Raw genomic sequence first — 21,005 nt, 5'->3', positions numbered from 1 at the left:
CAATTAGAATATTCAGTACAGAAGATGATTTATTGTATTGTAAACAGGACTTCATCACTTCTTCTTCACTCTCATTCGTCTCGCTCTCTCTCTCTCTTTACTTACCCGCTTACTCTCTTGCTCTCTTGGGCCTGCTCCGAGCTGCAGCTGGCAGCTCTAAGCAGTGCCCCAATACCCACGCCCTTTGCAATAAACCGCATGTTCCAAGATCTGACTTCAGAGATCTCTCGTCTACGCCCGGTCCAGAATGAACCCCAAAGCTCCCACAGGAGCAGGTTCCCTGGCACCTACAAGCACAGCAGCCAGAGGTGAGCAAGTGCCTGGCTGAATCCAGCTGAGGTTCAGACACAGCAAAACTTGTATGAAAATAATGCCTAAGTAACGGGAATTTGGCAATTATTAAAAATTTCTAGGGCAGGTGGGTTGTACAGAGACAGAAAAGTAAAACCAAGTTGTTCATCCTCCATCACTCCCCTTAGCCAAATATTACCATAAATTATCCTAAGATTTTGGCATCCACGGAGAAGTGGAGATACTTGCATGAACCTCATTTCAGGCAGATTCATTATGACAATTTTTTTTCTTAAAACAAAAGTAAACAGACTACTAAGCCCCAGATAAAACACCCATGTCAGTGAACTTCTAGAGTTCCCTCTGCTCACATAAACTGTGCAAGAGAAGTAGCACAGCTCTCCCTCCTGAGTCCCAGTGTGATGAGACACAGGTCAAAGACATCATCCCCACCCATGCTCCCTCCAGGAGAAGTCCAGCATCATCCAAAAAACCATTTTGCTCTTACTGAACACAGCCAGGACTGAACCGGTGCATGACCTAAGCCTTGTTTATAAAATAAATACCAAATTAATTCTTTAATTCCCAAATAAAATTACTGTATTCTCTCCAAATAATCTCTGACATTATTCTGGACATGAGTGAAGAGCTATTTGCTAGAAGAGGAGTATTTTAAATTCAACTTGTAGTGTGCATTATATACAATAAGTATTAATGATTATATAACTATAAGTATTAATAGACAGGTATTTTTCTGTCCTGGGGTGCTGATGGGTGTCACGTTTGGGAGTAGCTCTTTTGTCCCTGGGCAGTGCAAAGGCATGGATGGGCTTTTCTGCCTGCTTAGCTTGGTCTGGTGTCACCTCTTGTGGTAGGAGGGAAGCCAGGTCACTCTGAAAGGCTGAAAGAAATTTTATCACTCCATTTAAACAAGTACACATTAAATTTCCACCCAGCCCTTCCAACAGCATAGCAGCAGCAAGTACAGCATCCCTGGGATTTACAATCCCTGTGTGCCTCCTTGTGGGGAGCCCTCTTGAGCTGAGGGGATTGGAAGGGCTGAAACCCACTTGCTCACTGGCCTGGGAAGGCAGTGATGCTACATTTGGGGGTGTTAGGAGAGAGATGGGGACATATCACTGGGACAGGACAGGAGGAGCTCTGCCACCTCCTCGTGGACTGCTGTCCCACGGCACCACCCGCATGAAGGTGACACCCCCCTCCCGGGCTGGGGGGACCAAGGCAGGGCTCATAGTGAGGATACCTGACAAAAACACAGTGTTTTATGGTTGTCACCCCCGCCGGCCACACCCCTCCTCACTCTGCCAGGGCCCCCGTGTTTAGCGAGTGCCCGACACCCCGGGAAAGCAGAGCTGAGGACGGTGATCAAGGGTGGTGCCAGCAGCGGGGAAGCACGGGGGCAGCGGGAGTTTGTGCACCCGTGGATCAGGGTGCACTGTCCCCATGGCTGGCACTGCACCCAGACACGTGTCCTCTGTCCCTCGTGGCCCACGAGGACATGAGCTGGGCACCCAGGCTGGGCCGGCGTTATTTAATTATTTCCATTAAGATGGAAACCACACGCCCGGACTTTGGGGGTGCACTGTCGTTCTAGGGGCTGGCGCTGTCACCCAAAGAGACAGGACGGCTGTCGCGGTCTGTGGGGGGATGGCACTCCTGGTGAAGCGAGCGCGGTCTCTGTGCCGGGGGCAGACGTGGGACGGAGGAGTCAGGTCCCGGCAACCGGCCAAGCGACGTCCCACGGCACGCGGGGACGGGAAGAGATGGGGCGGGACGGGGACAGCACGAGGGCCGGGCGGGGGGCGGGCTTCGTCCCCGCCCGCGCCCCCATTGGCTGCCGCCCGTGAGGAGATGTGGGACCAGGCGGCGCGGCCCCGGCGCGGCCCCGACGCTGGCAGCGGGAGCGGCGATGGCGGCGGGCAGCGGGTGGGTCCCGGCGGTGGGGTCGGGATCGGCGATGGCGGGGGGCACTGGGTGGATCCCTGCGGTGAGATCGGGATCAGGAGTGGCGGTGGCGGCGAGCAGCGGGGTCCCGGCGGGGCGGATCGGGGTGGCGGCCGCGGTTCACGGTGCCCGTGTCTGGCAGGGCGGTTCGGCGGCGTGGCGGCCCTCGGCGCTCGGCGGCGGCCACGGAGCTGCCGGCCTGGCGGCTGCGCTGCGAAGGCGGGCGGCAGCTCTGGCGCTACCTGGGCGATGGCGATGTCAGAGAGCGGCGAGCGCAGACGGCGCTGGAGCAGCACAGCCTCGGGCTGGACACGGTGCGGGGGGCCCGGGCCGGGGCGGCGGGGCCCTGCCTGGAGCGCCGCGCTGAGGTGCCGCTGTCTCCCCGCAGGGCGCGGCGCTGCAGACGCTGCCGGCGGCCGGCTCGGCCCGGGAGGCGGCCCGCAACGGGATGCGGTTCTACGCAGCGCTGCAGGCCGAGGATGGGCACTGGGCGGGCGACTACGGCGGGCCGCTGTTCCTGCTGCCAGGTAGGCCTGGGCACCTGCCCGCGGGTGAGTGCCCTGGGGTTCGGCTCTCCGCAGTGCCGGCCTGTCTGGTCCTCCAGGTCTCCTCATCGCCTGCCACACGGCCAAAATCCAGCTGCCCGAGGAGTTCCGGAAGGAGATGGTACGCTACCTGCGCTCTGTGCAGCTCCTGGACGGAGGCTGGGGCTTGTGAGTAGCAAAGATGCTTCTTTGAGTGATGGCACCTCCAAGATCCAGGACTTGGAGCTGCTGTCAGATCTGCCCAGGCTCAGGGATGGAGACTGAGCACCTGTGATAGCTCTGGGTGGTTGGACTTGTGCAGCGCTCCAGGTGCACTGTTTTTCACAGGGATGGCTATGGCATCAAGTCTGGCCACATCTCCTCTGGGGCACTATATCCCAAAGCATTGTGTGTGACAGGGTAGTGCAGAGCAATGTTTCTTCCTGCATTAGTCAGGTCCCTCTTTTCCAAAGTCAACCCCGGCATCCCACTTCACCCTAACAGAGACAGCCCTGTGCAGTGGCTTGTGTCTGGCTAATGGATATGGTGTTTCTGTATATGCTTCTGACAGACATGTGGAAGACAAATCAACAGTGTTTGGCACAGCCCTCAACTACATAGCCTTGAGGATCCTGGGGATTGGACCAGATGATCCTGACATTGTGCGGGCCCGTGTCAACCTGCACAGCAAAGGTCAGCCATGGGGCTGGTACACTGGTGAGAGGTCTGGCCAGACCTGAGGGCTTCAGGGAACACTGGGGGCTGCCAGGTAGTGGAAGAACTGTTCTTACTTGCCCTTCATGGCAACTGCATTTTCAATTAATGATGGGAAGCTGTGTTGCATTTTTGTACCATTGCCTGCTTGCCCTGTTTCGGGACATGTATCCCAACCTGAGTAGTGTGCTCCCAAACATGGGGAGAAGTGGGTCTTGTGATGGGGAAGAAAGTTGGGAGCTGGCATGGCTGTGTTAACCTGAAAACTGATACTGTTCTGTGCAGGAGGTGCTGTGGGAATCCCTTCCTGGGGCAAGTTTTGGCTGGCTGTCTTGAACGTTTACAGCTGGGAGGGAATGAACACACTTCTCCCAGAGATGTGGTATGTGCCCCCCTCACTGTGGAGAGAGGAGCTAGTGTCAGTCCTGCCACCAGCCTTGACCCAGAACTGTCCCAGGCACTGGTGATTGCTGAGATAACACTAGCTACAGCCAGGAACTGGAGGTGCTCAGGCTGTTTGTGAGCTGGGAGCCAGCAGCCCACCAGCCAGTAGGTGGGCAGCACTGAACACTGGATCCAAGGGAGATGCCAGAGCACAGCCCTGTTAGCATTTCCCACAGGGTCCCTAATACATTCATGTGCTCCCTGCCTGTCACCAGTATCTTCCAGCAGCCAGAACTGGACCCTATCAGGAAGGGACAACCACATGCAAGGCTGCCTTGCTTGTACCTCTCTGAATACTCAGAGGGCTCCTGGGTGCCAGAGAGGGAAAGTGTATGACACTCTCCCTGGAGGAAATCAGGGGCTGCACAGTACCAAGAGCTGCTGGTGCTTTGTCAGCAAATGCCATTAACTGTCAGACCAGGCCTCTGCCTTCAAAGTGCCACGTGACTGAACTGGCTTCTCCCCTTCCTCTTCTCTGAGCCTGAGGTCCTCCCTGCCCTGCATCAGGTGGGCCTGGAGTGGTGTCAGGAGGGAGTATCCCTGTTGGAGGGGGAATCTAAGCAGGGCCAGGCTGTGTGTATATCCCCTAGTGCAGGGGCATGCCCTGCTCTGGACATTGCGCACAACATCTCTCCATGTTTCCCTTTGCCTTCCTTGTTCCTCACAGCAGCACTTTCTCTATTGCAATCAGGCTGCTTCCTACATGGTTTCCAGCCCATCCGTCACGGCTCTGGTGTCACTGCCGCCAGGTTTACCTTCCCATGAGCTACTGTTACGCCAAGCGTTTGTCAGCAGAAGAGGACGAGCTCATACGGAGCTTGAGGCAGGTAAGGAAGGAGCCGATCCTGCTGGACAAGGATATGTGGCTCCATGACCACCTGCTGTGCTGGCCGTGTCCTTGTGGGCCAGCCTCTGGCTTGCTAAGTGGCAGCTCTCATACCTGCATGGTGTCTGTCAGACAGCAGAGCCAGCTCCCAGCAGTAACTGCCCCAGGTGCTTGCTCCTGGCTGGCCAGGCTGATGCCCTTTGCTGTCTTGTGTCAGGAGCTGTATGTGCAAGACTACGCCAGCATAGACTGGCCAGCACAGAGGAACAACGTGGCTGCCTGTGACGTGTACACCCCACACAGCTGGCTCCTGGCTGCTGCCTATGGTGAGTGCGGGAGCTGCTGCAGGGAATACTGAAGCAGCCTTGTACCCTCAAAGCTCTTTAGAGTCTACTGCCAGCTACTGGTGTATGCCCTGCAGCTGAGATGGAGACAGGAATTATGTAATCTATGGGGTTCTCCCTCCCTGAGAGCAGCAGGGCCTTGTGCCCATGTCCTCAGGCTGCTCTGGGGCAGAGCTTTGCTCTATGCTGATGCTTTGCTCAACTGGTTGTTGTGTGAGCTGGGGTGCAGCCTGGCGCAGCAAGTGAATCTGAGTTTATTTTTCACTGCATGTCCCTTTGTTCTCCTGTAGCCATCATGAATGTGTATGAAGCCCACCACAGCACTGCGCTGCGGCAGCGAGCCATCACAGAGCTGTACGACCACATCAAAGCTGATGATAGATTCACGAAGTGCATCAGCATTGGGCCGGTAGGACACTTGCTGTTAATCCTTTAATATCTCACCCTTTGTTCTTTAAGGACCAGCTTGTGCAATTGTGGCATGTAATAACCACCAGATCTTGCTCAACTCCTGCTGCTCCTGCTGCTCAAGAGCTTAAGGCTAACAGGGCACAGGAGCTGCAAGAGGGCATGGGGACAGCTGTGGCCCTGGTGAGGAGTATCTCTCCTTGAGGTCCAGGGAGATGATCTGAGAGTAAATTCTGGAGTAATCTGGAGTAAAAGCACCTGCCCCACTAACTCAGCTATGCTGAGTGATGCCACAGGTGGAGCCATTGGGATCAAGGCCAAGACAACCTCTGGATGGCTCTGTCTAGAGTGGGGGGATATATGTCTCTGGGGCTGGAAGAAGCTCTATCCAGAGCAGTGACAATGCTCCTCATGGTAGATCTCCAAGACAATCAACATGCTGGTTCGCTGGTTCATGGAAGGGAAGGATTCCCCAGCTTTTCAGGAGCATGTTTCCAGGATCCCTGACTATCTCTGGTAAGGGCTGAGTGTGACCCGACACAGCACAGGGCTCTGATCCCTGTGGATTAGGCACACCGTAGCTCCTGACTTGCCTCCTGGTGCTCCCACTGTGCCTGTGCTGCAGCACTGTGCTCTCTCCTCCCACAGGCTGGGCCTCGACGGCATGAAGATGCAGGTGAAGTGCTATAGGAGTTCACTTGTGACTGAAGGGACCCTGGTGTGCTGGGGCAGCCCATGGAGTAATGAGATAGCGTGTTCATCCCGAGCCTGAGCTCCTGGCGTCTCACCTCTGGTGCCTGGTGGCCTTCTGTGTCTCACTGCCACTTCTCCCAGCTGTGCCAGGAGGGAGTACAGTCTGTTCTGCTAGTTTGCCTCCCTGTGGCTGTGAGCTGAGAGGACACCTCTAGGCCTCCATTCCCTCCATCCTCATGAGTCCTGGGAGAAGGGCAGGAGAAAGCCAGGCCCCTGATCCTGCATGTGGTCTGAGCTCTGCTTCTCTCAGAGCCATTGTATCCTGCTGTTCCTTAATGCTAGCCACTTCTCCTGCCTTGGCTGTGCACAGAGCAGGCTGATGTAGCTGTATTACGTTGTGTCCCCTTGCTGTCCCTTGACCTGCCACATCTGTCCTCTGTGCCAGCACATCAGCCGTGATCCAGAGTGACACAAAACAGAGTAGCGGGAGCTATTGGCGGTAATGTGGGAGGGATGTGCTGTCCCATAGACCCCACAGCTGAGTCAGGCTGCTGCTAGCACCTGCCTCTCACTGTCTATTTTCTCTCTTCCAGGGCACAAATGGATCCCAGCTCTGGGATACTGCTTTTGCCATACAAGCCTTCTTGGAGGTAATGCACCCTTCAGTGCTACATGCTGCCTTGGGAAAATGGTCTCTGCTCACGTGTCCCCAAAAAGCAGAGCTCCTGCTGTGCCTTGGAGCTCTGCTGTGCCAGTTCTGGCCTGGCGTCCTTTGACTGAGCTGGGAAAACATGTCTGGCTATGGCCCCTTGCTGACTGCTCACTGTGCATCTCTGTTTCCAGGCAGAAGCCCAGGACATGCCTGAATTCACCTCCTGCCTCCAGAACGCCCATGAGTTCCTCCAGTTCTCCCAGGTAAGCAGAGCTGGTCAGTGGTGTCTCACACGCTGGCTGTGCAGGCTTGGCTGTTGCTCAGAACCCTGTTGGATGCATCTGATGCCTTCTGAAGAGATCTTCTGAAGAGATCTTCTGAAGGGCTGGACTAGCAAAGTCCTAGGCCCAGCCTCCTGTTTTCTGCTCCCTGTTTTCAGGGAACCATCTTTGAAGCTTGGAGAGGACCTTGGCGAGGCCCAGGGATGCTTGGGTTGGCTATCTGAGCTTAAGAGAGGCTGGAAAACTGAAAGCTTAGGCTTTTTTGCCCTTCATCTTGTCTGGTGCTGACACATTTGAGGCACCCTTCTGGGAAACTCAGCATCATTGGATAGTGACTGTAGGAGCTCAGCTTCTGCTGGCCTGGCCAGCAGTGGCTCAAGGTGAGGGTCACTGTCACCAGCAGCTTGGTGCAGATGCAGTCATGGGTCTTGTTCATGGTGCTGCCAGCAGGAGCACTGAAAGCAGATGGTTCCCTGGCAGGCAAGCTTCCAAAGGGGACTTCAGCAACACTTGCTGAAGCCAGGCCAAAAGGTGATTTCTCCCTGCTCCAGAGCTGACCTCTTTCCTGTCTACTTCCCTCAGTGGAAGGCAGGTGCTGTCCACTCCCACATGGTTCTGCACCTGCAATGGTTTCAGCCCGTGGTCCTGCAGCCAGGCACCTCCAGGCTGCCCTCACTTGTTTCTTGCCTCCTGCAGATCCCAGAGAACCCACCTGACTACCAGAAATATTATCGCCATATGAATAAGGTATGGTGGCTGAGACTGGTCTCTAAGGATGCACGACTGGGGCAGAAGGAGTAGGAATCAGGAGCAGCACCTGCTCTCTTCCACAAACAGAGTAGATGAGGGAAGGTGATCCTGCTCCCTAAGCCCACCTGATACTTTTCCAGGGTGGCTTCCCCTTCAGCACACGGGACTGCGGCTGGATCGTGGCAGACTGCACAGCAGAGGGGCTGAAGGCAGTTATGCTGTTGCAGGAGAAGTGCCCCTTCATAGCCAAGCTTGTGCCCCCTGAGCGCCTCTTTGATGCTGTGAATGTGGTAAGAGCTACAAAAATTAGGCCAAGGGACATGCAGGACTGTAAGAGAAGCCAAGGCCCAAGGAATTGTTAGATCTGGTATTAAATCTGGTTTGGTCTGAGCTAGTATGAGGCCTGGTGTGGCAACACTCTTTGTTGTGATTCAGAGCTGCCTATGTGACCTAATGTGATGTGATGGTCCAGATTGGGCCTGCCTGTCATGGTGGTTTGGGACCTGGGTCTTCTGCCAGCCGCACAGACCTGGGGGTCTAACTTTGTCCTCACAGCTGGCTTGGGGCCAGACTGGAGTAGTACTGCCCATGAGGTTGTCCCCCCCCCCCCCTCTGCTTGTCTGGGCAGCTGTTGAGCATGAGGAACTCGGATGGAGGCTTTGCCACGTATGAAACCAAGCGAGGAGGCCACTTACTGGAGCTGCTGAACCCCTCCGAGGTGTTTGGTAAGGGAAGCTGTGGGGGCTGGTTGTCCTGCCCACTGTGAAGGGACAAAGTGGCCTGGGTTCACCATGCCCAGTGGGTGCCTGATGGGGGATCAGTGTGCCCTGGGTCTGAGGAACAGGCTGGCAGCGGCTGGCCTGGAGGCTTGCCCACACAGGGGCTGTGGCACTGATACCCTTTGCCTGCTGGCAGGTGACATCATGATTGACTACACGTATGTGGAGTGCACATCAGCTGTCATGCAAGCACTGAGACACTTCCAGAGCCAGTTCCCTGAGCACCGAGCTCTGGAGATCAGGTGAGACACTGAGATGAGAGCTGGGCAGGGGAGAAGACAGGCCCACTGTCCCAAGCTGCCTGCCATGGCCTCCTGAACAATGTAGCTGCCTGTCTGCATGCTCTTGCCTCTTGTCCCCTCCAATAATGGGACCCATCAAAGCCTCAGAGGGGCTGATGGAGCCCTCAGTGAAGCAGACACTGAGTTTGAGCTGCTTCTGAAGTGGATGCCTTCTTTCCTGTCCAGGGAGACTCTGCAGAAGGGCCTGGATTTCTGTCGCAAGAAGCAGCGAGTAGATGGGTCCTGGGAAGGGTAAGCTGTGTTCCCAGCACCCAGTTTTCTTCTGGCTGCCCCAGTGGGAGAGGGATCATAATGGCTAGCATTCCTGGCTGGCAGGATCTGCGGTAGGGAAAGTAGGGGCTGATCCTCCTCTAGCTGGTGCGCTTTGCTCTCAGTTACTCTCCCTTTCAGCCCAGGTAGAACAGGTACCTTGTGCATTGCACAAGACCCAGAGAAGTCTGGGGTGGCTCCAGCTCCTGTGGTCCCAGCTCTGCTGACAGCTGAGTTAGCTGGGACTGGGCTGCTGGTGCTGCTGGGACTGGGCATGGTTGGGCCATAGGGGAAGGCAGGCTGCAGCTCTGTGCCTGGCTCTTCTCTTCAGTGAACACAGCTGTGTTGCAGCCTGCCTCTCCCTGGGGCCTCGCACCTCTGACAGTGCTGCTCTCCCCTTCCTCCTAGGAGCTGGGGGGTTTGTTTCACCTATGGCACCTGGTTTGGTCTGGAGGCGTTTGCCAGTATGCAGCACATGTACCACGACGGGTGAGAAGGGGATGTCTGGGTTCCCTGCCCCTACCTACCTCCTTGGACAGGGTAGGACTGCATGGTGGGGCTGGATGGATGCCCTGGCCCTGGATGCACATGGACTCTCCTGCCTCAGGGACTGTTCCTCCCAAATCCTGTGCCTGCAGTGTGGCCAGGGCACTTGCTGCCTGACCCTCAAACTCTCGGGGCAGTCCTGGCCATGGGCACTGCTTCTCTTTGCAGCTGAGAGCTGTGGGCATCCAAACACTCTATGTCCCCCAGTCCTGTCTTGATTCTGGCCCCTATCCCTGCAGGACTGTCTGCCGAGAGGTGGCCCAGGCCTGCCAGTTCCTCGTCTCCAAGCAGATGGCAGATGGCGGGTGGGGAGAGGATTTTGAGTCCTGTGAGCAGCGCACGTATGTGCAGAGTGCTGAGTCGCAGATCCACAACACCTGTTGGGCCCTGCTAGGGCTCATGGCTGTCAGGTAAGAGCAGCCCCACCTGGCTGCAGTGCTCAGGGAAAAGGAGGTGCAAGCTGGCTTGGGTGACCTTGGGCCTGGCTGGTGTGACCCAGTGCAAAGCAAAGCTTTTGATCGTGACTACAGGCCTCCAGCCTGGGAAAATGGTGCCATATTCATAATATCTAGTGTCTTGGGGTTGTGGGGAGCCCTTCCCAAAGCACTCAGCATGCCTGGGGCAAGCTTGGGGCAGCCTAGAGGTGGTTGAGTTCCCCAGGCACGTGGATGGGGGCTTGCAGGTGGTTTGGATAAAGATGCTCACATCTCCCTTGTGCTTTGCAGGTACCCTGACATCGGTGTGCTGGAAAGGGGCATTAAAGTGTTGATGGATAAGCAGCTGCCCAATGGGGACTGGCCTCAGGTACATCTTTAGCCTTTCCAAGGTGTTCCTGAACACACAGCAGTCCCCTATCACTCATACTATTCTGCTCTCTGCTTGTCTCCCAGGAGAACATTGCTGGAGTGTTCAACAAGTCATGTGCCATCAGTTACACTGCATACCGCAACATCTTCCCCATCTGGACGCTGGGGCGGTTCTGCCGGCTGCACCCCAACAGCCCTCTGGCTGGGCAGCTGCCAGCCAGAGCCAGACCCTCAGCTGGGGCGGGGCAGGAGGAGCAGGGAGCCCTGTCTGCTTGAACCTGGGATGCTGGGGATGCCATGGCCCTGGACTTGTCTTGGATCCCAGCATCTGCATGGGGCCATAGGGGTGTGTGCTGTGTGGGCTCAGTGCTGACTAACTTAGCATGTGGACTCCTGCCTCTGACAGGGAGGGGTGCTGCGCCAGTGCTGTAGAGCCTCTGCTTGCTGTTGAACCTCTTCTAAACATTCCCTTTCTAAGGTTTTTTCCAGGTATATTCTCCATCCCCAGATGGGGAGTGAAGTGCCTTTTCAGACCATTTAGAAGATCTGACAAAGCAGCCAAGCTGTGTCGTATTCCACATCTGGACAGACTCTCATCCTGGCTTGCAAGGCTGCCTTTTATCATTGCAAGCTGTCTGTCTATACCAAGAGTGTGGGATTTGGGGCCTCCCCTGTGCCCACCATCAGGGGGGTGGGGGCACTGCACAATCCTTGCTGAGCTGACCTCCGTACTGTGGGTGCCAGTGATGGCCTTTGAATTGCTCTCTCTGCTCTGGAGCCTGTGCTGGGAGGGGAAGGACACCTGTCCTCCCCCAGGTGTCCGGGAAAAAGGAGTACTTTGCTTAATTTTGTTATTGTTCTGTCCCCCAGCTGGTGGCACCTAGCTTCCGCAGGTGAAGTCACCATCAGCCCTTGGAAAAGGGGCAGCTGAAGTAGAAAGCCATGAGGTGGTTGGCATCATGGCACAGCCTGAGCCCCAGGGCTCCAGCCTTCCCCCAGCTCAGGCCATGGTGCCGTGGGGCCTTCACAGGTCATTGTCAGAGCAGGAAATCAAAGGGATAATAAATTGCTAAGGGTGATGCAAGAGGAACTTCACTGTGTTCTCCTTTCTGTTTGCTAATGTGTGTCCCAAGCAGAGGGGAGCTGGCACAGCAGCCTCATGTCATGTGGCTTGGGTTGCCTGTCCCCAGACGTATGGGCACCATCTCCACCAGGCTATGCTGGGAGCCTGTGCCTCCTCTAATGCATTTAGCCCCAGAAAAATATAATCAAGGAAGCAGCTGACTAAAGGGGAATGATCACTTCCATCATCCTGCTGCTTACACTCATGCGGATAAGCAAGATAGAAAAACTTACTTAAGAAGATTCAACTCAGGCTGTCTCAACTCAGCCCTGTTTGCCTTTTCCAAATTCTGGACATCTTTACACCTGTCTGTGATATTACTCTGCATATAAATTTCTTGCTGTAACTGAATTATTCAAGTGTCATACGGTGATGTGTCTTGAGAGGACATGGCTGTGTGGATTTCACCTCTTGTTAAAATCTGCTCCAAGCTGCAATTTCGGATTGAGCACATGCAGAAGAGATAAAGTAGATACAGGATATATTCAGTATAATTCTTGTTTGATGGAAACTGCTTCTTCCAGGAGTCCTCTGACACTCTTCCCAGGAATCTTCTAGAGTGTTTTGATCTCTGATTTCAGAGATCCCAGGTGTCAGCCCTAGGCTACTCCCAGGATGCTACCTGAGGTCATTTTTCTCCTTTGGAGAAACTCTCAGCTCTGGCATCTATCCAAGATTCATCCCAGGCATCTGGAGTCTTTTGATCTATGGTTTTGGGACCTGACATCCTTGGTGGCAGCTCCAGACTTCTCCAAGAAAACTTACTGAGATTATTTTTCTGTTTTGGAGGAAATCTGTTTCTGTTTCTCATGAGTTGTAGCGCATGAAAAGAGAGCTACAAATGGAGACTGGTTTTTTACATGCAATAAAAAGAGAGCCAAGACTTAGCCATGACCGTGGTGATCCTAAGCACTGTCTCTTGTCATGATGCCACCCACTTTGTCCCACATGCACTTCCAGTGTCACGGTACACTTAAGAGAAGGCAAGTGACCCTTAGGGTCCGTACAGGGACAGGTACTGTTTAATATTTTTATGAATGACATAGATGAAGGGATTGAGTGCACCCTCAGCAAGTTTGCAGATGATGCCAAGCTGAGGGTGCAGTGACACCCTGAAGGACTGAATGTGATGCAGAGGGACCTGGACAAGCTTCAGAAGTGGCCCATGAAAGCCTCATGAGGTTCAACAAGACCAAGTGCTGGTGCTGCACCCGGGTCAGGGCAACCCCCAGCATCAATCCAGCTTGGGGGATGAAGGGATTGAGAGCAGCCCTGCCAAGGAGGACCTGGGGATGCTGGTGTGTGAGAGCCGGACGTGCCTCGGCCATGTGCGCTCTCCCCTGAAACCAACCATGTCCTGGGCTGATCCCACAGCGTGGGCAGCAGGAGAGGGGATCTGCCCCTTTGCCCTGCTCAGGTGAGACCTGAGCACCTGCAGAGTTGCCTCCAGCCCTGGGGTCCCACCACAGGAAGGACATGGAGCTGTTTGAGAGAATCCAGAGGAGACCACAGAGATGTTCCAAGGGCTGGAGCCCTCTGCTATGAGGAAAGGGTGAGAGCTGAGGGTGTTCAGCTTGGAGAAGAAAAGGCTCTAGGGAGACCTTAGAGCCTCTTCCAGTGCCTAAACGGCTTCCAAGAGAGCTGGAGAGGGACTTTGGACAAAGCCCTGGAGAGCCAGGACAACAGGTAACGGCTTCACACTGCCGGAGGTCAGGGTTAGATGGGATATTGGGAAGAAATTCTCTCCTGTGAGGGTGCTGAGGCCCTGGCACAGGGTGCCCAGAGAAGCTGCGGCTGCCCCATCCCTGGAAGTGTCCAAGGCCAGGTTGGATGGGGCTTGGAGCAACCTGGTCTGGTGGAAGGTGTCCTGGCCCATGGCAGGGGGGTGCAATGAGATGAGCTTAAGGTCCCTTCCAGCCCAAGCCATTCCCCAACTCCATAACTTTATGACCTGCCTGTTGCTGAGTGTGGGGCACTGCCAAGGAATGGGAGTCGCAAGGAGGAAGCAATGGCATGAAGCAGCAATTCCCACTGTCTCCCTGCCCAGGCAGCAACTGAACCTGTGGGAGCAGCTCTTTGCTGTTCAGATGGGATTCCATGCTCCAGCATGGAGTCTGGCTTGGGCAGGAGGTGCTGGGCCCATCCCTGCTGACCCAGGCTGTGTGATGAGCTCCCCAGGGCAGGATGGGGGGTCCTAGGCCATGGGTTTGTGCCAGGGTCTCCACAAGGAGGTGGGCAAGATGAACACGGAGCAATCCAGCATGGGACAGGACATAAAGAGGGTGCAGCAGGCATGTGGGCAGCTGAGCTGCCACCAGTTCCCCTGGGAGGGAGCTAAACCCTCACCCCCTCCTCATCCCTCCCTTTGTCTCCCTGTCACCCCTGCCCTGCATCCCTGGATGGTGTGGGGTACTTGACTCTGGCTTTGGCTCTTTGTGGGGTACTTGACTCTGGCTCCGTGAACTGGGGTTTTAGAGAACAGGGCATGGGGACAGGGTGGGGGGTGCTGAGTCTACCCTTGCTGCTGCTCTTCTTGTGCCCCATCAACCTGGTCCCATTTGCCTTCTTCTTCCAGGAGCGCTATGGGGTCTGGTCTGCCTCTGCTGAGCCCCCCACTTCATCCATAGACACCCCCAGATCAAGTTTAGAGTTGGAGAGGAAGGGACCAGGTATGCAGCTGGCAGCCAGGACCAGAGCCAAGGGACACAGCTTGTTTCCCTGGAGACCCAAACAGGAATGCAGAGAGTACTAGGGATCCCTGAGAAGTGGGTAGGTGCTCCCTCAGATCCAGTGTGGTGCCTGTGCCACCACTTTGGGAATGTAGTCAAGTTCCACCAGCGTTAAGAGCACCATCCTGAGGACACACCCAGCATCCTGGCACAGCCAGACCACCATCCCAGGGATGCAGCCAGAAACCCCTGGCACCCAGACCGCCATCCCAGGGATGCAGCCAGCATCTCCAGGGACCCAAGGAGGAGGAGCAGGCCTTCAGCCATGTTCCACTGGCATGAAACCCAGTCTTCCTCATGCTCAGAAAGCCCATGCTACAGACACTCCTGGTGCTCTGGGGACACAGAGGGATGCCACAAGCTAGGTGGCATGGGGATACCTTGGGTCAGAGCCAGCCCTGAGGGCAAGACCCCCTGACTGACAGTGTGTTCCCTTGGACCATGCCCTTCTAGGCCAGGAGAGCATCATCAGCGAGCTGGACCAGCTGTGGAGACAGGTGTCCTCCCTGCAGGGCCTGGCCAGTGACCTGCAGGGTGAGAAGGACAAGGTGAGCCAGCAGCAGTCCCAGAGGGATCTGCAGCAATGCAGGATGGCATTTGGGCAGGAAGGAGGCAGCTGAGGGGAGCCTGTGCTGGGACAACATGGGGTCCATGTCCTGATTCTGCCACCACTGCCCATCCCAGATCAGGCAGCTGGAGCATGCCGTCAAAAAGCTGAGGGAGGATGGAGCCAAGTGGAAGGCAGGCATGAGCGATCAGCTCTCCCTGCAGCTGGGTGAGAGGGTGGGAGAGGTTTTTGTACCCCATGGGACTGCAAAGGGAGCCCAGTGGTGCTGGGAGCATCCCAGTTTGGGGGCAAGAGACACCACCTGAGGGACCCCATGGAGGCAAAGTCTGCCCCTGCCCCCATCAAGCTGTCCAGGTCTGCACTGCTGGAGACAAAACAGGAGCTGGAGGAGCTGGGAGAGACAAGGAAGAGCATGCTGGATCAGCTGATGTCCAGGAGGGCTGACCAGCCACAGGAGCAGGTGAGGTCCTCAGGGAGCAGTCCCACCACCTCCCAGCTCAGAGGGGTGCTCCTGGCAGAGTTCCTGACCATATCCCCCAGCTGGATGGAGTCTCTGACCCTCAACAGTACCTGAGTCTGGTGCTGCATCTGTCCCACCTCAGAGGTAATTTCTTCTCCCCTCCCTGCAGATGGACAAACTGATGGCAATGGTGAGCATGCGGCAGGAGCAGAAGGCAGCATGCTCCAGGTGCAGCTCAGACACCAGAGTGCATGTTGGGGAGCTCTTCCTGCACTATGAAAAGCTCCAGGAGCTGGCACATTCCCTGGAGTCACGGCTGCCCATGGTTGGATGTGGGGAGGGAGCTGAGGTGGCCAAGCCAGGTAGGCAGACTGCAGCACAAGGGGCTTTGGTTGGGGGCTGCCACAACCTCCCTGCTGCTTGGGCTTTGCTGTACTGGGGGGAAACCTCTCTCTGCCCCCAAATTGGCTTGGACATGTCAGCAGCTTGGAAGGACATTAAAGCCTTGATGCAAATGTCCTTCTGTCACTGAGGGCCCATGGCCATTGTCTGAGTATCCTGGCTCTGTCCCTGTGGAGCAGCTGGGCCCCTCTTGCATGGCAGCACCTTGTCATCCTCCCTGAAGCAGGACAAGGAGCTGCTGCAGCACATTCAGGATATTGTCGTGCACCTGCAATGGGAATGTGAGGGGCTCAGCTCTGTCACAGGGGGCCTCCTGCAAGACTCCCAACAGAAGGAGAAAGATACTGAGGTGTGTGGCTGAAACACTTGCAGTAACAGAACATCCCCCAACCTGTGGACTGCAAGGGATCTGTCCACCTGCCAATCCATGTGGGTTCAAAGTACCTTTCCCTGGGTTTTTCTGGGGGTGGACATGGTGGGTGCTCATCTAGCCAGGATGCAGTTCCGTTCCTGCTGCAGTGTCATGGGATGCTTTCTGTGTTGGAAGGCTCTGTTCCAGTCCCTGGAGAAACTGAAGAAGGACAAAGAAGAGGAGCAGTACCTATTGCTGACAGTAATATGGGGTATAGTCTTGGGGGGCTCCAGTGCCAGACCAAGGGGTCCCAGGCAGGATGATAAAATGCCCCTTGTCCCTTGGGGGCTGGGTGGAAGAACTGGCCTAGAGGGAAGGAGGATTTCCAGACCAGCTGTGGTCTGCCAGGTCCCTCTGTCTCCCTCCAGGTGCCTTTGGCTGGTGGGACCAACCCAGCAGGGGTGATGAAACAAGTGGGGCCACACTTTCTGGAAAGGGGCACAATCCCTCTGCACCTGAATGTTCTGCCTCTGTCATTCTTCCACCCTTTTCTCACCACTCTCCTGCCTTCTAGGAAGCTAAAGAGCTGGCAAAGCAGCTCTGGGCACCAAAGTCAATTGCACCCAGTTTGAGGCATGCATGGAGTGGCTGGAGGAGAGGATGCAGGAGGTGCTGAGCCAAGTGTCCAGCCAGGAGCAGTGCTGGCACGAGGTGCAGAAGCAGCTCAGTGACATCACAGACAGCAAGGTGAGGGTGCCTTGTCCCGCTGTGTAAAACTGGCACCTTGAAGGCTTGGCAGCCTGAGGCAGCATCCCTCTGAGAATCCCCTCCTGGCTTTTTCCTGGGGACCATGTCCCATCCTGGGGCAGCTGGCTGAGGTGTGCATCTGTCCATAACTGGATCACCTGGAGCTGGGACCTTTCCGAAAGCAGCTGGAGAAGACCTGGAAGAGCATCAAGGAGCCCAAGGAGGGGATGAAGACAGAGCATGATGACACTGCTGGGATTGAGTGTGATGTGGACATTGATGGCTTTGGGGACAACAAGGGCCCTGTTCCTTCCAGCTGTCCCAGCCAGTGCCCGTCTGGTATCAGACCAATATAGCTGCCAAACAAACCATGGGGATGCTGACGAAGCAGCTGTGCCTTTTCCCCCCACCAGTAGCAGGTTCCCCACGTGAAAGGAGACAGGAAGAGGGGGCACCTGAGGACAGAGCCCTCCTGAACCAAAACTGGGGTGTGGATGCAGAGGCTTCCAGGAGCAAGTGTGGGGGATGGTGACTTGTCCCCCGGGAAGGGATGCAACACGTGGTGCCCTAGAGCTGAACCGTGACTTGCCTTCCTGGCAAGCCACAGCACAGTCATTAACAAATCGATTAAACCAGTTCGAGGGCTGGCTGGGCAGCAAAGGTGCCTGTGTCCTTCACCTTGCATCAGCCACCAGGGTGGGATGCGGGAGAATCCAGGCTCCAAAACCTGTGGTTCTGCCTGCAAATGCTGTGGCTCCTGCAGTGATGGGCCCAGCACCATCCTGCTGCCTGCAAGGCGGCAGAGCTGCATCCCCCCAGGAGCTCACCCAGACCTTTTCTCCCCACCATAGGCAGATGCTGGCCCCTTATGGAACCTCAGCATGCAGGTTCCTGGCCCATGAGTAGCACCTGGCACAGGTGACATCAGGGGACTGTGTGGGGGGGACTGGGGGAGGTGGGTGCTGGCAGTGCCCTACTGTGCCAGGCATGAGGGTGCCTTGGAGGTCTGACCTTGCTGAGCCCTGTCCGTAGCCCCGTCCATGAGCAGAGGGTGGGGACCCCTCCCCGAGGGGTGTAAGGTAGAGAATGCCATGGGGTACAAACCTGTGGGTCTTGGGGCGCTGCCCTGAGCAGGGGTGGGTCTTTTGTCCCCTGTCACCCACTCAAGACTCCTGCCCTCCACAGGCACTTCGACACTGCCCTGTGCTTGCCACCACTGCCCCTGAGCCTCACTGAGCACCCCCACACTGTCGCAGTTGAGATGGATGCAACACTCACGAATCACACACACCAACTCCGTTCAGAAGGCAAAAAGCTTATCTTTAATACCACACAGTGTCTTTTATAGTTTCTTAGCTGTTTACATAGTGTTAAAGCACAAAAAGCTTAATTCAACCAATCACCACACACCACTGGGTGAACACATGATAATCATGCAGCATGTTTTTCTACCTGTAATTCAGCTATGCCTCTTTCTCACGGTCCTTATCTAGCAGAAATAACAGGCCTGAGCCATGATTTTACAAAGGCAACAGGGCCTTCATTTTATAGGGTTTTACCTGTATGCAACATCACACCATTGCCAAGGAGGAGCCACAGCACAGCCACAGGTAGGGGACCTGAGCACCCATCCCTGGCACCCAGTGTTTAGGGAGGGCTGACAAGGGAGAACTTTTCCCTGGGTGGGGGCAGAAGGGGCTTAGGGCGCCTGGGTAGGGAGCAGAGAGGGGCTGCAGGCAGTCAGCTGTGCTTGCCCTAGGTCTGGCAAGTTTAGAGACCCTCTGTGCTCCCCTGTCTAGCCAGGTGTCTGTCACAGGGGTACTGAAGCCACATGTGATGAGTTGTGTCTGGTCTCAGTCTGACCTCAGGTTTGGTGGGGAGCCAGTTTCCTTCTGTAAAAGGAGTTCCCAAAACCAAGCCCTGCATCAGGGACAGCCCAGATCCTGGACCTGCCATGGCAATGGCCAGCTCACCTGCCCATGGGGAAAGAAACAGCAGATCCAGCCCAGTGGGATGGGTGTGGGTCTCATGCAGCAGGTGGAGGGGAGGCAGAAGGGACATGTCCCACTGGGAAGCATTCCTGACTCACTCCCTGGTGCAGTGGGGTGAAGCCCAGGGTGCCACAGTGCTGGGCACTGAGCCTCCCCATGCCCATCCCACAGGAAGGCAGTAATTGAGTGCAAGATCCCCCCTGTGCAGCAGTGCTGCAGAGGCCAGAACACCAGCACCAGCACAGCACAGCGTCTCCAGACCACCCACTTCAGGACACAGCTCCAGCCCCTCCCCAGCAAGGTAGGGATGGCAAAGGTAAGGATACAGTGGGGGTAACCAAGGTTGGGAGAGTGATGCTGAGCATCGGGGGGGGGGGATCTGTGCCTCAGTTTCCCTAGGGAGAGCTGGGTAGGGAGGGTTGTTTGTGGATGCTGAACTGGACCCCACGGAGCAGCCACCCACTCTTTTCTTCCCAGCTCATTGCCACCATGGTGCTGGGCACAGATAGATGCCTCTCGCAGGTACGTGCCGGTAGCACAGACCTGACATTCTGGACAAGGTCTGGGGTGGGATGGGGAGTGGCACAAGCAGGATGGATGAGGAGAACTGGCAGGTGGGATGCCTGGTCCCCAGGGGTGTTGGAGCCAGAGCAAGGTGGGGGTGATGTACCGCTGAGCTTAAATTACATTTAGCACATCTCCGTAATTGCAGCCTCAGCAACTGTAGGTGCCTATGGGGTGGGTCGGCAATCACGTTGGGTCCCAGACTGCGGGAGCTTGGGTGGTTCGGACGGTCGGGACGGACGGAGACGAGAGATCTCTGAAGTCAGATCTTGGAACATGCGGTTTATTGCAAAGGGCGTGGGTATAGGGGCACTGCTTAGAGCTGCCAGCTGCAGCTCGGAGCAGGCCCAAGAGAGCAAGAGAGTAAGCGGGTAAGTAAAGAGAGAGAGAGAGCGAGACGAATGAGAGTGAAGAAGAAGAAGTGAGAGAGAGTGTAGTAAGAGTGTGTGTAAGAGTGTCTGAAGTTCTGTTTACAATACAATAAATCATCTTCTGTACTGAATATTCTAATTGTCACTAACCAATCTAATACAAGATACAAATCCTATAGCATTTACATACAGCCTATAAGAGTTCTTATATTACCATAGAGTGTTACATCTTAACTTCTAAAAACTACTCTTTGGACCCCTTCTGCTGAGCTAGTAGGGTCTGCTCTGACCCTTGGACCTGCCTGCAAGCAGAGGGTATTGTTCAATCAAGAGGGGATTACCTTCAGTCGGCCATACCATTGTTTTCCAGTTGTTCAGTAACTAAGACTTGGTATTTCAAAAGTGGCTTTCATTTCGATGTCGCCTGTAGTTTTCATATTCCCAAAATCTTTTGTCAGGCAATCATATTTATAAGGCTTTCCTGTTTCATCTTCCCCAACAAGCAACGGCAACTGTAAAAGAAGAAACAGAAAACAGACATAATGGAAAGAGTCAAGATGAGGCCAGATTGCAAGGAACAAACAAGAACAACTCAACAAAAAGGAAAATGGAAATTTTAGCATGGGCAGATCACAACCACCAAGTCACAGCCACCGACTCACGAAACTCACCAACTCAAAAGAAGACTAATCATGCAAACTAATTAGCCTAAGAAGTGAGGGAAGCATTTAACCAATAAATGATAGAATACTAATTAATGAAAGAATGATGTAACTTTCAGTCAATGAACATTAACGTTGTTGCTAAAATTTATAAATAGTGCATATTTTTGATAGTGCATTGGCGTTGTGGATTTGCCACCCTGCCCCCTTTTCTGTGCAGCAAATAAAACAAGTACCTCGACTCTGTGTGGGGATTGGCCTCTTGTGCACTGAGTGAAAGAACCCATTTTGGGACAACAAGGCCCTGGCAAGTGAGGGATAACAGTGATTTTGAAACACATGAACAGAGGAGCTGTAGGAAACGTCAGCCCCTGGACAGGAGAGGCCCCTAGACATTATCCCTGCTAAGACCTAGTCCTGGGACACAGACTGACTTGGGAAGGGACGAAAGTGAAAACTGCC

The 21,005-nt window shown here is 55.2% G+C and overlaps 1 protein-coding gene and 1 long non-coding RNA gene across 12 annotated transcripts; both read left to right on the top strand.

Annotated features, from left to right (window-relative positions):
* Nucleotides 1-2,360: 2,360 nt before the first annotated feature.
* Nucleotides 2,361-10,949, top strand: LSS (lanosterol synthase). 2 transcript variants are annotated; one of them, XM_042021126.1, is made up of 21 exons: nt 2,361-2,570; nt 2,645-2,783; nt 2,861-2,969; nt 3,352-3,473; nt 3,780-3,876; nt 4,630-4,765; nt 4,982-5,090; nt 5,399-5,517; nt 5,935-6,032; nt 6,165-6,192; nt 6,803-6,859; nt 7,053-7,124; nt 7,839-7,889; nt 8,033-8,182; nt 8,521-8,617; nt 8,808-8,913; nt 9,139-9,204; nt 9,631-9,711; nt 10,008-10,178; nt 10,494-10,572; nt 10,659-10,949. In XM_042021126.1, exons 2-21 carry the CDS (start codon nt 2,705-2,707, stop codon nt 10,848-10,850), a joined length of 2,019 nt encoding a protein of 672 aa, XP_041877060.1. In that variant the 5' UTR covers nt 2,361-2,570; nt 2,645-2,704; the 3' UTR covers nt 10,851-10,949. The 2 variants fall into 2 exon arrangements, with proteins under 2 accessions (XP_041877060.1, XP_041877059.1); XM_042021125.1 differs by lacking the exons at nt 5,935-6,032; nt 6,165-6,192 and having other exon boundaries at nt 2,488-2,570.
* Nucleotides 10,950-13,284: 2,335 nt separating this feature from the next.
* Nucleotides 13,285-20,784, top strand: LOC121661212. Of its 10 annotated transcripts, none has more exons than XR_006014877.1 (5): nt 13,285-13,383; nt 14,273-14,366; nt 14,880-15,454; nt 15,624-19,247; nt 19,424-20,784. It is a non-coding gene; the product is annotated as an uncharacterized LOC121661212 (long non-coding RNA). The 10 variants fall into 10 exon arrangements; XR_006014871.1 differs by having other exon boundaries at nt 14,273-14,466; XR_006014878.1 differs by having other exon boundaries at nt 14,273-14,974; nt 15,341-15,454.
* Nucleotides 20,785-21,005: the final 221 nt, after the last annotated feature.

The sequence above is a fragment of the Corvus kubaryi genome, unplaced genomic scaffold (genome assembly GCF_017639235.1).
Source record: "Corvus kubaryi isolate FWS band 111438036 unplaced genomic scaffold, C.kubaryi_AGA036_p1.0 37126, whole genome shotgun sequence".
Lineage (NCBI taxonomy): Eukaryota > Metazoa > Chordata > Aves > Passeriformes > Corvidae > Corvus > Corvus kubaryi.
Note: the sequence above shows the minus strand (reverse complement) of the source record. Positions and strands in the feature narration are given on the sequence as shown.

What these genes read in the sequence shown, in the direction of transcription:
- LSS (XM_042021126.1), top strand. Translation starts at nt 2,705, where the DNA reads ATGCGGTTCTACGCAGCGCTGCAGGCCGAGGATGGGCACTGGGCGGGC. An exon ending in ACACTTCTCCCAGAGATGTG is followed by an intron (nt 3,877 to 4,629) that starts GTATGTGCCCCC and finishes TATTGCAATCAG; the next exon opens with GCTGCTTCCTACATGGTTTC. An exon ending in GCTCCTGGCTGCTGCCTATG is followed by an intron (nt 5,091 to 5,398) that starts GTGAGTGCGGGA and finishes GTTCTCCTGTAG; the next exon opens with CCATCATGAATGTGTATGAA.